Here is a 15,502-nt window from a genome sequence, read left to right on the forward strand (position 1 = left end):
GATAGCTACCCAGAGGGCGGTGTCTTCGTGCTGTGTTGCGTTTGCCTTGTCCGTTAACATGCGAATGGACCATTTTCCCTCTTCCTGACGATACCGTGTCGATTATTGCTATCCTTCTCCTCCCCGCCAGCGACGACCGATAGCCCGATATCGCTATTTATCAGAATTCGCAAGCATCCAATTAATCCGTACCCACTCCCAATTTTATTGGTCCTTCTACTGCCGCAAAGTAAAAGACTATCCGGCGGATTGGAGCCGCTAGCGATTTGTTTTCCAGGCTCGCCGGCATCGGGCGAATAATCTGCTATTCAATCGAAATAAGTCGTATTAAGGAGTATATCAGCGGATAATACAAGTAGAGTCCAAGGAAAGCAACCATGGGATTTTTAGGGGTCTACACTGCGGTGTATGATTATACGCCGCAGGCAGAAAATGAGCTGGAAATCAAGGAAGGGGATTTGTTATATGTGATGGACAAGAGCGTCGAGGACGATTGGTGGAAGGCGAAGAAAAAGGCCGCTGAGGATGATGAGGAAGAACCTGTTGGATTGGTGCCGAATAATTATGTTGAGGAGGTAAATATATTGAATTATTTCCTTCCCCCTTTCGTCTCTTGAGCCATGGATATTTATTGGAGGGGAAGGATGAATGGGCTTTTCACCGCCTTACCTGAAGACGGGAATCGGATGGCATTGGCTACTACACATTTTGGAAGGCCAGAGTGTTGAATCAGCTAACGATATTACAATAGGCGCAACCGATCAGCAAAGCAAAGGCACTCTATGATTATACCCGCCAAACCGATGAAGAGGTGTCTTTTGCGGAACAAGTTGAACTCGTTGTCTACGACACATCGGATCCAGATTGGACCTTAGTAGGCGTTAACAATGATTTCGGCTTTGCACCCGCCAACTACATTGAGATAACAGAGGAATTTCTGGCCAAAGAAGCTGCCTCTGCACCCCCCCATTCATTGCCTACAAAATCAGTTGAGACAGAGTCCGAGGGAGCATTAACCCCAGCATCTCATTCCAGTGCGGATGCAAGTCCTGCGGCTGCGTTAGCTGGTATCCTCCACAAAAGCCAGCCATCGATATCGGAACAGTCTCGGCCGGTTCCCTCTCCTCAGGCTCCTCAACCAGCCCGCCAACCAACATTCACACCGGAGGAATCTGACGGAGAAGATGCAGCACCCCCACCGGCTCTTCCGCGACGTCCTCCATCTCAGCAGAATACTCCATCTTCCCAGTTACCTTCTCCGCGCGATCCCTCTCCACCGCGCCCAAAACATGCCCCTCTCAGGGACGAGGAATCCTACGGCGTCCAGCCATCTCCACCTTACAGATCCGGGGAGTTCAATCCTGACCAGCGGTCTGCGATTTCGCCATCTGGATACCATCTTTATAACATTAGCGAAATGGTTTCTGTAATGGGAAAAAGGAAAAAAATGCCGACAACTCTCGGAATAAATATCAACACCGGAACGATTTTTATTTCGCCGGAGAAGTCGATTGATGGACCACACCAGGAATGGACAGCGGATAAACTCACACACTACTCAATCGAAGGGAAGCACGTATTCATGGATCTTATTCGACCCAGCAAAAGTGTCGATTTTCATGCCGGCGCAAAAGATACCGCAAACGAAATTGTTTCTGCACTAGGCGAGATTGCTGGCGGATATAGAGCTGAAGGACTTAGAGAAGTAATTGCTGCTGGTACCGGAGGTGCTCGGAAAAAGGGCCAGGTGTTATATGATTTTATGGCTCAGGGCGACGATGAAGTCACTGTTGCCGTGGGTGACGAAGTTATTATACTAGATGACAGCAAGTCAGACGAGTGGTGGATGGTTAGGCGCCTGAAGACCGGCAGGGAAGGGGTCGTTCCTAGCAGCTATGTGGAGCTTACAGGCGTAGTGACCACAGACGAACCTAGCAGAAAGGGCACGAACGCAGGACTTTCCACTGTTGAACAGAACCGACTTGAGGAATCGCGTCTGACAAAAGAGACGGCGCGGAAATCAAAGAGCCATGATTCTAGTAACTCGCGTGGCGGAGAGGTAGGCCCAGGCATACAGCTTCCTGAGAGAGGTAGTAGTTTGTTTCCCAGAGAAAGTAGTAACCATCGTTCACAGCGTCAGAAGCGCGATAGCCGGTCGAAACCAAGTAAGTGGCGCTTTGACTTTCATTCTTTTCTTTTTTGGTTTTCAGTTTGTAAATGTGTTAGGAAGTCATTAACAACTCAACGTAGAACCAGACCCTTTGAAAACACGAAAGTGGACCGATAGAACTGGAACCTTCACTGTTGTAGCTGAGTTTATCGGGCTTGCCGAGGGTAAAATCCATCTTCATAAGCAGAATGGTGTGAAAATCGCCGTTCCTGTATCGAAAATGTCTGTGGATGACCTTGAATATGTTGAGCAAGTCACTGGCCAATCTCTCGACGAAGACAAGCCACTTTCCGACATCCGACGTCGAAGTCGCCTTAACGACGCCGGGAAAGTTGGTGCGAGTGTGAAATCTTCCGATTATGACTGGTTTGACTTTTTCCTGAAGGCCGGCGTCGGGCCTCACCAGTGCGAACGGTACTCCCATAACTTTAACAAGGATTCCATGGACGAGAGTGTTTTACCAGATATCACCACAGAGACACTACGCACATTAGGCTTGAAGGAGGGAGATATTCTGCGAGTAATGAAATACCTTGATAACCTGTTTAACCGTACTGCGAAGTCAAAAATGGTAAGCTTCGGTGGAGAAGAAGTGATCGGAAATGGCGAAGAAGGAGCTGGCGGGCTCTTCTCTGGTCCTGGAGGAGCCCTCAGGAACAATACCCGCAAGGGCCGCCCGGCCCCTGCTGTCCAGACTAGCGACGTAGTGGATCCCAAGGCATTTGAAGGAAAAAGTGGCTCTAAGCCTAGCTCACCAACAGGTGCCCCTGAGCCTGCTGGCCCTACGAAAGGTACAATTACGCAAGGATTCGAGGACAGCGCTTGGGAAGTTAGACATCCTAAACAAGCTGATGTCTCGACTGCTCCACCATCTGCTCCATCATCTGCTCCAGCTCCTACAGCTACAACACAGGCAGCACCCGCGACGCAATCACCACCGGGACCTCCTGTAGGAGCAATGGCAGACCTGTCCCTACTCTCGACCCCTCTGCAACCAACTAAGGTTCAGCACTCATCTTTACTTCAAACCACGCCAGCTCCTATATCGCAGGCCCCACCCCAAATTCAACAACCACAGCAAACAGGAGCAAACCCAACTTTCTTTGCCCAGCTAGGCCCCCAGCAACAGCAACAACCTCAAACAACTCTCCAGCCCCAGGTAACCGGATATGTTTCACAGCAACAACCAATGCCGCCAAGACAGCGTCCACAACCACCGGCAAAGACCAACCAAGGATCATCTCTTCTTCCGCCTCCCCCAGATCGGCCCCTATCAGCACCCCAACACCTCCATCAAAACAGCTTTGGGCCTCCTCCTCTCCAGCCACAGCTCACTGGCATTCCAGCTTCCACACCTAACATTGCTCCGCCTGGCCGAAGCCTTGCAGAGCTTAATCAGCAGCGGTTTCAGACCCAATTCAACCAACAACCACAACCACAACAAATTGGCATGGGCTCATTCGGAAGCCAAATATCGCCACAGCAACAACCGCAATATGCATTTCAGTCTCCTCAGCCATTCTTGAACGGGCCGCAGCAAAATATAGGCCAACAAGGATTCCAACAACCACTCATGCCACAACAAACTGGATTTCCCAGTTTCCCAATGCAACAACAGCAGTCTATTCAACCCGTGCAGCCTATGGAGCCTATGCAAACAGGTATTAATTCTGTTCTTTCCCCGCCGATGCAGCCGCAACGTACTGGTATGAATGGCTTTGGTGGAAATGCAAGTTTTAACCCCTCCCCGCCCCCGATTCCACCTATTCCGCATCAGCCTACTGTTGCTCCGCTGCAACCGCAGAAGACAGGGCCTGCGCCCCCCGTTCGTTTTGGTGTGCACAAAGATGCGAAAAAGCTTACGCCCCAGCAGACCGGGCTTAAAGCAAATCTCTCACAGGCCAGTAAGTTGATCCCCCTTAAGATTTGTTCTACCCTAGTTACGTTTATCTTTCTTCTTCCATGAGGATATTTTACTGATTTTTCATTTTCCTTCACACCAGCACCATCCAATCCATTTGGATTTTAATTACCCTCCAATATGTCCTCTCTATATATACTTCTGTTTTTCTATGATCTACTTTCTTTTCATCATGAAAGCATGTCTATTAAGAGGGAAATGAAAGCCAGCCAAATGATCTTGTCATCGTGGAATCTAGGGGGACGACCACCCAGCTTTTGCAATTTAGACACCGAGAGTCATCACCGTCCAGCTTTCTCATCTTGTCCTCTATCTTTCATATTATATCATTCAGTTCCTGCACAATTAACAGGAGAAACCCTGTGTATCGTGGCACCTATTTCACATTGGAATGTTCTCTCTCCAACCCTGCCTCCATCCCCCTTTTTTCAATTTTTTTTCCAAATTACACTGCATCATCTTCATCATTATATTATGTTTATGTTTCGTCTCTCTATTAAAATTCCCTGTTACCGTTTTCTTCGCCCCCTCTCTTGCATGCTCATTCTTCGCTTCTACTCTATTCTATGCCTCTTGCGTTTGAACAAACTAGTGCTCTACCTTCATCTTCTCATGTCATTTAATTTTATCATCTATCTGAACCAGCTATTCTCCTTTATACCTTCCTCCTTCCCACCCTCTTACCTCAATTTCCTGCAGCCATGTTTCCACCCCCCCTTTTTTTGAATAGTTAGCTAGCATTTTAAGTTGAGAAGACTTCGCTGACGTTTCCACGAGTCCTTTCTTTGTTCACTTTCTGGCGTATAGTAAACATACATAAGTTTCAAGAATATATCAGCTGGGTTTGTGTGCCGTCTTTCCTATTCCCTAGCCTAGGATCCACTATAATTGTTGTAATAGTGAATACTCCGGAAACCCGCCTTTTATTTACTGACGAGGAATAAAAGAAAACTGCAAAGCTTAATCTACGCCAATTTTAACTGTTGAATGAATGAATAATAGCAAAATGGTAACACAAAATAAGCATGAACTACACCAATGCGTCAACAGAATCGAAGTCAGGGGATCGGAAGAGTGGATTAGGAGCTTTGTTGACTTGATTGATTTCGGCAAAGAGAAGGAATTCTTGAAAAAATGGAGTTTATACAAAAGAAGGATTAACTATATAAATTAATTGAGGGAAATACAAAGGTTGGAACCATGTTAAAAATGGGATAGAGAAAACCTAAGACAAAAAAGACGCCAATACTGAAATGCCAAATGAGCAAGTATATGAGTGGATGTGACATAGGTATATTAATTTATAGAGGGGGGAGGAAGTTGTCATAGCTTCGTAGACGGGATAAACAAAATATGGGTGGCTTTTAAGGAGAGTAAACATAAATATAAAATATGGAGCAGGAGGGGGGGAAGAAAGAGAGAGAGAACCTACAACTCCACTAGTCCCTTTACTTAATCCCCAATCCTGATCTATCCCCTTTTTCAAAACAAAGATGACAAATTTGGAGGGAAAAAGGGAAATGCGATGCCAGCAGCCCACAAATGCAAAAGACCCAAAAATTGTCTCACATCATCCGATAGACCAGGTCCGATGCCAATTCGCCCAATGTATCCAATAAATCCCTGAAACCCAAATGCTGTGTATCCATGGATTCCACACTAGCTGCTGAGGGCGCCGGGGGTTGGTAGCTCGCGAGCTCTCTCACCTTACACGCAGCATAGTGCGTGACTAACTTCCGCAGCTCGTTCTGCCGTTGCGAGCTAGGTTCTGAGCTCATCAGTGAGAAGACTGGGTCATCACGTTTAGTTCTCGTGAATGTGAAGTGCAACAGCTGGATGACGGCAGAGGCACTGATCGGAGATAGATGGTCCGCGGTTGCCATGGAGAGCGGAAAGGAGACAAGGTCCCGATGGAGTTTTTTCAGCGTGAGCTGTGCAAGGGTTGGAATCAAGAAGCGCGTGGCGAAGACATACAGCTTGGCATGGAAGAGGAGGTATGGGGCTGGTTCAGTGCCAGAGACGGCAATACCGTAACCGGGAGTATTTCGAGAGAGGGGGGATGGAAGAGTCATACCGCCAGAGGCGCGTTGGTGGTGGATGTATTGTAAGGAAGCGAATTCGCCCCAGAGTCCCAGACCGCGAGATTTAGGGGAGATGAAGGATCCTTGGAAGGCCGGGCCAAGCTTAGGCATTTCAGGTTTCGGGGTTGGCTCGAAGTCGAACCAGTCGGGGGCGGCGGAGACAGCTTCTGAGGGGGGTATGCCAGGAGTTGCGGCGGCTCTTTCTTCGGGGTTCATGTTCTCTGTGTCTTCTGCTCCCATGCCTCCAGTCGCTTCTTGCTGCGCCTGTTCGTCCCCATCTTTCCGTCCCCCTGTCATTGGCGGAGGTGTTCTCGGAGGGGTCATGTTAGCTGCCGTGCCTTCATCAAGGTCCTGAGCAGGTTTTGCTCGGTTTCCCGCTTTTTGATTTTTCTTTCCCTTCTTTCCCTTCTTCCCCTTGCCGGAGTCACCCGCTTGATTTCCGTCTCCCTCTTGCTCTTCTGCCTTAACTCCTCCCGCTGCAGCTGCAGCTGCAACACCTTCACCTTCACCTCCTTCTCCTTCTACAATTTCCTGTGGCTCTTCCCCGGGCTGGGGGGTGACTGGAGGAGATGGGGCCGGGGGACGCATAGCAGAAGCTAACGGCGGAGCCATTCCTTGGCTATCTCTGCGTCCGATTGGCGTGGCTCTAGGATTGGGCACTGTGTAGTCTCCCGTATAGGCATACTCGCAGAAGCCAACGAAGGTCTCGACATCTTCCTCCTCCAGGACCGCGATCCGGTGCCGCGACTCGCGCGTGTGGCCATTATTCATTAACTCATCAAGCCGCTGGGAGACATGTTTGGCAAGCCCAGATTGGATGGTAAGTTTTGTGTGATCTGGGCCAACGAGGAATGTGAAGGAGGGCGAATGAACAATGCTGTTGTGTCCAATGATGGAGAAGAGTGATGGGTCAGCGGGAAGTCTGTCATTGCAGAGTGGATTTGTATTGTTAAAGCCCGCTTGAGCGCGTTATAGTTGAGTAGATGCTCCTAAAGTGCAGGATTGACCGGAATGGGTGCCAGAGTGCCTCATATCGGTATAGGTGAATTTATGACTCTTTTCAACGTACCTATGGAAGTCTGGTACGGGAGCGGTCATCTTGACAGAAAATGCAGTAAAGTATGTCTAAACTAAATAATCACAATATTATAGTTCGTAGAATACAAATCTCGCCTTCTTTCCCGCTGTCAGCTGTCAGAAGGAGTGACAAAAGCCAAAAGACGATTTTTGGGAAGAGAAACCACGATGAGGAGAGACTTGAAACCTTTATGCTGCACTCGACGGCAATAAATAATGTATCCAGCGCTATATTCAGTGCACGTCGCCTCATCTCTAGCCGGCCCAACAGCAACAACTGCTGCCATAAACAAGGGACAAAGCATGCGCTAACTGTGCCTGGTTCCCCCCGTTATGATTGTTTCGTAGTTAGATAACGCCTGCAGTCACCGTGCCCGAGACAACGTCACATGCATCCACCATCGTGCATACAGCGAAGATGTTGATATGGGAGAGGAACCAGCCTGGAAGCAGGGCGACCAGTTAACTCGCTGTCGTGGCAGGCCGTCAAGTGGACCCTCCCATCTGTGATGCCACTCAATAAATGGTGCTAGGTCTTTCATTCAGCATACAGGGAAAGAAGACAAAAATTGAGCATGCAGTCAACTGCCGCCCACCAGGTAGTTAGTTCTGCAGCATTGAAGGACCCGAAAAAAGACGATATTTTTGGATTCCCTGATGGAGATGGTGTTCACGCCTTCGTTTTCAGCTTTTTCATAGTTATGCATTGTCTGTCTCTGTATTCAGGGCCAGTCGGGTCGCCATTCTCTCGCAAGCTTCACCCTCTAAGGATGTCTGTAATCTGTTGCTCACGACGTCATGAAGAAGCGGCTAGCCACTCGCCTGTTGTTTGGATCAAGCTACGTGGGCGCTTTCGGTGGTGAGAACGCCAGCAGAAAATGCAGAGAACGGATCCTCAAACAACATCTGCATGAGCCTAGCTAGCTCGCCATATGTGTGCAGTTGCTTTGGTGTTAGTAGGGTTCGTTGCTGGCAAGAGAAGGTTATGTGGCTGACCATGGAGGACGATTGGGCTGCACCGGATGCGCCCGCTGCTTGGCGTGAGAGTGAAGCTGCATGGCTTGGTTTCTGGATGTAGATGATTGATGCCCGATTGCTATCTTTGAGGTGGGAATATAGAGTTGCTGTTTAGCCGTAGTTGACCGTATCCACCAAGTGGTAGATTTGCTGACTCTATTTGACACCTATCATACAAATAGAACTCAACTCCCTCGTAGATATTTTAAATCCATGGAGTTGTCTCATAATCACTGGGGCTGGCGTTTGTGTTTTTACTGAGTGATGGATGTTATTTCGAGATTACCAAAAAAAAGCAAATCCAAACAAATCCATCAACCAAGCTCACAGACCCAGTTACAGACAGATGGAGCGGTGAAGGGTTCCAGATTCAGACCAGGCGGGTGATGCAATAATTCAAATTCAGCAAAGATTTGAGAAGCAGGAATGTCCTGCCAGTTTGACCATGCTTCCTCCTCCTCTTCTTCTTCTTCCGGGCTGTGTTAAATGCAAAATATGGGAATCGCCACTGATTTAATAAAGCTAGAATCATCACTCATGTGAATTCGGATGGTATATGCATATTATCATGATAGATAGTTAACAAAACAACATAAATAGAACAGGCTCCCGTAAGCTAACTAATGTACCAACCTTACATCCTTTCCGGGCTCCCAGTCCCGCAATCCATCTCGAATGGTATACCAAAACCTCAACCTAACGCACTCCTTCCTCGCCTCCTCAATATCACCGTGATCGAACGCTCTTCCCAGAGCTGCAACACATCCCTTGATCCTCTCTTCATTTTCGTCCTTCAGTCGCGCAACGGTCACTTCATCCTGCGCCTCCTCAATGATCTCCTGAACTTCAAGTACCTGCATCAACGTCTCCATGTCCTGAGGGTGGTCCTTGGCGCCGTCTTCCGCCGTCACGTCGATGCCATGTTGAGAAGCGAGAAGGTATTGGGCGCGGCTTAATGGGTCTGCGAGCGCACGGTACGCTTCATTGATGCGAGCGGAGAGTGCCTCTGCGTGCTGTTTTGTTAGGCCCGGAGGATATTTGTCAGGATGCGCACGAGCTTGAAGGCGGAGGAATTCCTGGCGAAGGTCAGGGACTGAGATGTCGAAGGGACCCTTGGGTGGTGGGTCGGGAATGGCATTGGGGAAGATGGTGTAGTGGGTAGTGATGTCCGGAGGTTTATTTATGAGGGATTCTACCTCATCCGTCGAGGTTTTCTCCAAATTCGGGGATCCCTCTGGCTCGGATATAGCGGAGGTGTTCACGGACGGAAAGGATGCTGGGGCAGCTAATAGTATTCGTGAGCCATGGAATTTCCGAGTAGCGGCTAACGGCCGCCATGCCCTATGTTGGCAGAGTATGCATGTATTGCTTCTCGAGGTTGGTAAAGAAGTATTAGGAGTTATGGAGCGACCTGTCAACCCCCCTATTCTAAGGACGGAGAATGGAGTCGTCTTCGGCATATTTAGCAATTGGCTGTCTGGCGGGTAAACTGAGGAAGCTGCCAATCGCCCTATTTCCAGGAGCAGTTCACTCAACTCCGGTATGCCACATCCAAGTTTCCAACAGAGGAAACGACTTGTGAAACCAACCCATGAGTAGTGGGTTGGAGAGTTTGCGCGGAGTCGCATCACTTGGTGCAGGGAAATTTATATTCAACTGTCATGCAGCTTTACATAATATGCGCCAAGACCCGCGCCCTTTCGGCAAAGAAATGCCGGCCGCGGTCAGGGCATATCGTGCTCTACGGAGTACTCTCTCCCTCTGTTTGATTCGCATTAGCTTTTGGCTGCTGGCGAACAACCAAAATGACTGTGAATGCATACAGCCATTTGCAAGAAAACATCTGTCGAGTCTAACTTCCGTGGAGTTCGGGTGAAATAGTGTATGGGAGAACCAAATGAGGGGCTATACCCTGGCCCTGAATCATCATAGCGGGAGGGGGACCTGGGACCTGCCCTCCGACAAACATCAACAACGGTTTCTGACCATACATGGAGACCTCTTGCTACCTGACGGTATTAGTCTTATCTTGGGCAGTGCATATTGGTTAACCAACCCATTTCATCATTTGTTTACCCATCGTACAGGGTACAGCTTAACCTTCGTGACGAGAACAATCCCAGGATCTAGCCTCGGAGTCCCAATCTATTGACGTCGCAACGCAGTAACTTCACGAGTGCTTATGCCTGGAGAAGAAAAGAAAGACGATATCTCTAACACACCTCGTCCAACTTATTATGCTGAAGATATGTCAACAAGCTCCGTATGCTATGCCCCCGCTGAGTGGTATTCCGCAGACTGGCAGAACGATGGCCCCAAGACCGGATGGTACTTCCTCTACGGCGCTCTTGCCAACGAATCTAAACTTGCGGAGGTCATCGGCTACGAAAACCACCCAGATCTTCGACCTGCAAAGATGTTAGGATACAAGCTCATGTTGTGCGGGGTGCATCTTGTATTAACCGACGGATCCTCGACCGAAGAGGTACAAGGGAAGGCAGTCCTTGTTGAGTTGCCCTTGCATGCTCGAAGACTACAGGGATACATGGCGAAAGTTTTGAAAGCAGAATCGTGTCGGATACATTTGGATGGTCCGGACGCAGAGGTGGTTGATGGCTACGCATTTTTCTGGGACGGCATAATGAGTGAGCTGAGGAAACTTCCCGCTGTTCAGGAGTAATTTTTCCGGGGAATGTTTGAGTATGTGAAGTCAGATGCATCGGCTGGTAGCTGTGTCAGGCATGTTTCACACATAACAATGGGAGTGCTGTATTTCGGGGTATCCATTCTGCTGTGTATGGCTTTGAGGATCATTGACTGGACAAGCGGATGAATCCGCTGAATGGCTTCTGCTTCTTTTTTGCCTCTTTAGACAACATTCATAGTAACCAACCCCTCCCCAAACTAAAATACTAGTAATACCGAGGAATACGCAAAATTACCTGAAAAGCATTGGTGAACTAGTGTCTGAGACAGCCCACCACAAAGACAATGGGCAACTCCGAGACTATGCCGGCTAAATGGTTAAATACATCAATACCAGGCGCAACTACCATCCTCGCACGCCTGCTGCACCTCTTCACCACAACGCTATACATCCAGCCTCGAGATGCGGGCACGGAAATTCCGAGCAGCAATCGACAGGGCGAAAGCTGTATATCTAAAGAAAAACCAATGGTATGTAATACGGCTACAAAACTACTAGTACAGACAGGATACCCAAATTCAACTTCCACTCGAAATTCCAGCTTGAGAAACGAATCTTACGTTCATATATTTATCTGTCTAGGAAATGCGCCCACTGACCAAAAGTTTCCTGTGGCCGTAGTGACGATGAAACACTAGCTTTCGATGGAGTTGGCACATCCTCGTGCTGGGACAGGCTCCCAGTTGAGATCAAGATCAATATCTTCAGGCGTTGTCGACTGCAGGACGTGGTTAATCTGAGACTGGTCTCCCGAGCTTTCAGCACCCTTATAGATATCCATGAGCAGGCCATTTCGCGGGAATATCTACGGTTGCGGAGGCATGGAAGTCTGCCATCTCCCATCGATGAATCAAGAACATATACAAGAGAACCGGAGGATGATGTGATTCTTCTCTCGGATCTGTTTCCGCCGCCCAGGGCTGAAAATGGTGCGAATGATGTGTATTCATTCCGGTACCTCTGGAGTCTGCGGAGGAGGCAGGAAGCGTGTTCCAAACTTGCAAATCATCTCGCAGACAGTGTGTTAGAGAGGTACTTGCAAAGTGATCCTGCTCATAGAGCTATATTTACATCTAAAAAGGACTTTCAAGCCTATCGTGAAGGCGGAATAGCGCAGTTGCAATTCAAGCTTACACCCCTCATGTGAGTATATACAAACATCTCCATAATTGCCCAGCGGCGGCGCCATCATTACCCAGCCTATTTACTATTTTTTTTTAAATTGACGTAGCCGGCTAATATCCACTATCCTAGGTTTTATACTCTGTTCTTCTTAGAGACATACGCGCAGGCCCGGTCTGAACTTCAGTCCAACCTCTACGCCGTATACAAGGCTGGCCGACTTCCTGTCACCATTCAACCCGCCGACCGCACCATAATGTTCCGCAAACTTCAGGCTAAAATCGTCAGTAGTCCTCCATTTACAAACACCCGAACACTCGTGTCGACCCACCATTGCATCCACCTTCTCGTCTCCTATCTGCAACTCACACTCTCCTCCGAGCAGCCATTCCCCACATCTTGCGATCTGTGGATTAGCATGCTGCTCACCACATCCGGGCTAGGCCGGATTGCCGAATTTTTCGCCGCTGAGAAGGGAGGGGGTAATAACCAGCGCAGCATACGGAGGGAGTTCATGCGGAATATGCAAGCCGATTTAGATGCGATTAGGAACGATGAGCGGGCCTCTAAGGTATATGGGAGCGGGGAAGAAAGTAGGAGGCCGCCCCGCCTACGGGAGATTTGGTTTGAGGCAGCGAGGAATGAAATGGAGGTTCGCGGGGTCATGCCGCATCAGACGGAGGATTGGGTGATTGTATGGGAAGGGGCGAAGATTAGTATTGGTTGTCAAAACTGTGAAGGGGAGGATGGGTGGCTGGCATGATTACTGCATCATTTTTCTTTTTGCCCAGTTGTGCGTCCTTTTTCCGTTAGCCTTTTGTCGACTGGTATATGGTTTCTTCCTTTGCTAAGATTTACTACCCCATGAGCCTTATTGTTTCAGGCAAAAGGCGATCACGATCACGATTGACGAATATTTAGATCTACGTGTTAGAACTTGAGTGCATTCCATCTATCATCACATCAAATATCAATAAACACAACGACTTGATATGTATGATCTTGTTCACTAAACTCTTGGCACTGTCAAACCCCAGCTTCAGGCTCCAGTATGGGCTTCCAGCAAGCCCGTACCCAAACACAGCACCAATTATGTTGCCCAAGTGTGGGACACAGCAAACACATATCTTTTGCCGAGCCAAATTGCTTTTGGTCTTATCAACATCGGCAAAACTGTTTTTACACACCAAGTCACGGAGCTAAGACTCGTGGCACAGGTGTCAAAAGTGCATGATGCATGCTCCATACACCCCCGAGACACCACAGAAAAATATAAATTCCTCATACTTGCACAATGTATAGATGTTGATTTATGTGTATCTTTTATATAACTATTTGATATGATAAATTTCCACTATATATATGCCAATGTGTTCAAAATGGTGGCTTAAATCTTGATGATTTTATTAATGTAGAGCAGATTTCTGGATCTCTGATTGATCAAAATGCTCAAAATTCCCACTTTTACGCTGTAAATCTGCAGTGGAGACTTACCTTTTCAAATACTGATTCACAATTGGCTGAGCCCCTATTCTTGCCCCTGAATTACCTGCCTACCAACCTGCGCGATATCGATCGATTGCTGATGGAATACGGAGTAGATAATGCTAGATAGCTGCTTACCATCAATCTCTATGAGAATAAACATCACCATCTATCTGCCCACCTACCTGGCAATGCCGGCTTACTAGATGACTACTTGGCTGCATACCTGCCTATTTATCTGCTCACCTGCTTGAATGAATGATATCTACCAATGGTATATATCGATGATGATATCTAGCGATGATATCTAGCGATGATATGTATCAATGATGATATATTGATGAAATAGCAATGGTATCTATCAATGATATTAATATGACTTCGCACTTGTGCTCTGTCCTGCCCAGCTGCATGTTTCATGAAGCTTCTGCTATACAGTGTTGTGCCTGAGCTGTCCACACTCCTTCAAAGCAATTAAAAATGCATTTCATCCCCTGGGTCTTAGAGGTTCATTTTCCCACGCCCTGAAGGGGGGGTGCTGGGGGCAGACTGCCCCTAGTAATAAATTACTCAGATAAAATAAAGAGTAATTAGAATTGTAAGAGATAGACTATAAAAGATAGTGATAAAACTAGTTTAAAATATACAATAATAGTATTAATAAAATAGTAATCTCTTATATTCAAAGCTAATCACTGATCTTCTAAGATCTATGACTATCAATGAGTATTATGTAGATAGTATTGTTATATTACATACTACATGTATTATAATCCTAGCATGTTCTGCACTCTTCTATTGCTGTCTTACCACTTGTAAATATAGATACTTCCATTACTTTTATTACAGTGAGCACAGTGGTGATGGTGACCACAGTGATGGTGGTGTTGATGGCGAGCATGGTGTTGATAGCGAGCACGGTGAGCATGATGTTGACAGTGACCACGGTGTTGACGGCGAGCGTGGCGTTGATGGCGAGCATGATAGTGATGCTGATAGCAGAGTTGACAAAGGTAAGGTAGATGTATGATTAAGGTGTGTTACATGGAGCATGCACATGCCTGCTCCATGACTACACATAAGAATTTTTGCCACAAAAGCTCCTACCGCACACATGTGCATGTGGCAGCACGCACACACAGTACAACAAAACAAATTTGCCGATGAATCTGGCCTTCGGGAGATAACAGGGCACTTGGGCTGGCAGATGCCCTGAAGTGCATCAGCCGGCAGAACCTGCGCGGCCAGCTTTAGTTATTTTCAGGGTATCTTGCTTTATCTTTCAAACAGTCCCAGATGGAGATGCCTTGTCATTGGAGTTAGCTATATCAAATCGTCTCACGAAACCCGATATATCATAAACCGGAAATCTGTAAGGTGGACACCATAGGGTTGCTCGCTTCTTACTCGAGGGTGATTATAACATCAGCGTGCAGTTCGATATCTTTTTAATTTCCACCAAGGAATACCGTCCAAGCCAATCGAAAATTATGCCACTCCGTATTGTGCTCAATTATGTTCCAACTGCGTGGTCACCCGGCTATGTTAGCCAGAAGTGGATGCACAGTCCCAAGGACTGAGTCTTTCAAGAGTTGCTATCTGAATCCTGTTCTCCCCCTTACTATGTATATAGGGATCTCTTCAGCGTAGCACGCCTCCATGCCCTTTGGGAGGCTCCGGGGGCGCAGGCAGCACCACACCAGCCCCCGGGACGTTAAACGAATACATACATACTCGGCTATGTTATTCAAGGCAGAGTCGCTCTATATTCATCACCGGATGGGAGAATGGAACATAAGCAGCGTTCCTTAGAATCATTTTGAACTGCTTCCCTACATTGATCACATAGGTCCAAACTGTTCCTTATCTTTCAACCCTTGTTGTCGAATCTCCAGTATACGCTTGTTCTTCTGCCGATTCGG

General features: G+C 47.7%; 5 protein-coding genes across 5 annotated transcripts; 3 read left to right on the forward strand and 2 right to left on the reverse strand.

Annotated features, from left to right (window-relative positions):
• Positions 1-377: 377 nt before the first annotated feature.
• HCBG_01810 (cytoskeleton assembly control protein SLA1p) lies at positions 378-4,136 on the forward strand (the record flags this gene model as incomplete). The annotated part of the gene is made up of 3 exons (XM_045428859.1): positions 378-575; positions 752-2,165; positions 2,251-4,136. The coding sequence occupies 3 exons, from the start codon at positions 378-380 to the stop codon at positions 4,134-4,136; spliced, it is 3,498 nt and encodes a 1,165-aa protein (XP_045290645.1).
• Positions 4,137-5,656: 1,520 nt separating this feature from the next.
• On the reverse strand, positions 5,657-7,270 carry HCBG_01811 (uncharacterized protein; the record flags this gene model as incomplete). Its single annotated transcript, XM_045428860.1, has 2 exons — positions 5,657-7,094; positions 7,242-7,270. The coding sequence occupies 2 exons, from the start codon at positions 7,268-7,270 to the stop codon at positions 5,657-5,659; spliced, it is 1,467 nt and encodes a 488-aa protein (XP_045290646.1).
• Positions 7,271-8,665: 1,395 nt separating this feature from the next.
• On the reverse strand, positions 8,666-9,726 carry HCBG_01812 (DnaJ domain-containing protein; the record flags this gene model as incomplete). Its single annotated transcript, XM_045428861.1, has 1 exon — positions 8,666-9,726. One exon carries the CDS (start codon positions 9,724-9,726, stop codon positions 8,887-8,889), a length of 840 nt encoding a protein of 279 aa, XP_045290647.1.
• A 722-nt stretch (positions 9,727-10,448) lies between these two features.
• On the forward strand, positions 10,449-10,946 carry HCBG_01813 (uncharacterized protein; the record flags this gene model as incomplete). The annotated part of the gene is made up of 1 exon (XM_045428862.1): positions 10,449-10,946. One exon carries the CDS (start codon positions 10,449-10,451, stop codon positions 10,944-10,946), a length of 498 nt encoding a protein of 165 aa, XP_045290648.1.
• Positions 10,947-11,375: 429 nt separating this feature from the next.
• HCBG_01814 (F-box domain-containing protein) lies at positions 11,376-12,858 on the forward strand (the record flags this gene model as incomplete). Its single annotated transcript, XM_045428863.1, has 3 exons — positions 11,376-11,443; positions 11,595-12,116; positions 12,228-12,858. 3 exons carry the CDS (start codon positions 11,376-11,378, stop codon positions 12,856-12,858), a joined length of 1,221 nt encoding a protein of 406 aa, XP_045290649.1.
• Positions 12,859-15,502: the final 2,644 nt, after the last annotated feature.

The sequence above is a fragment of the Histoplasma capsulatum genome (genome assembly GCF_000150115.1).
Source record: "Histoplasma capsulatum G186AR genomic scaffold supercont2.2, whole genome shotgun sequence".
Taxonomy (NCBI): domain Eukaryota; kingdom Fungi; phylum Ascomycota; class Eurotiomycetes; order Onygenales; family Ajellomycetaceae; genus Histoplasma; species Histoplasma capsulatum.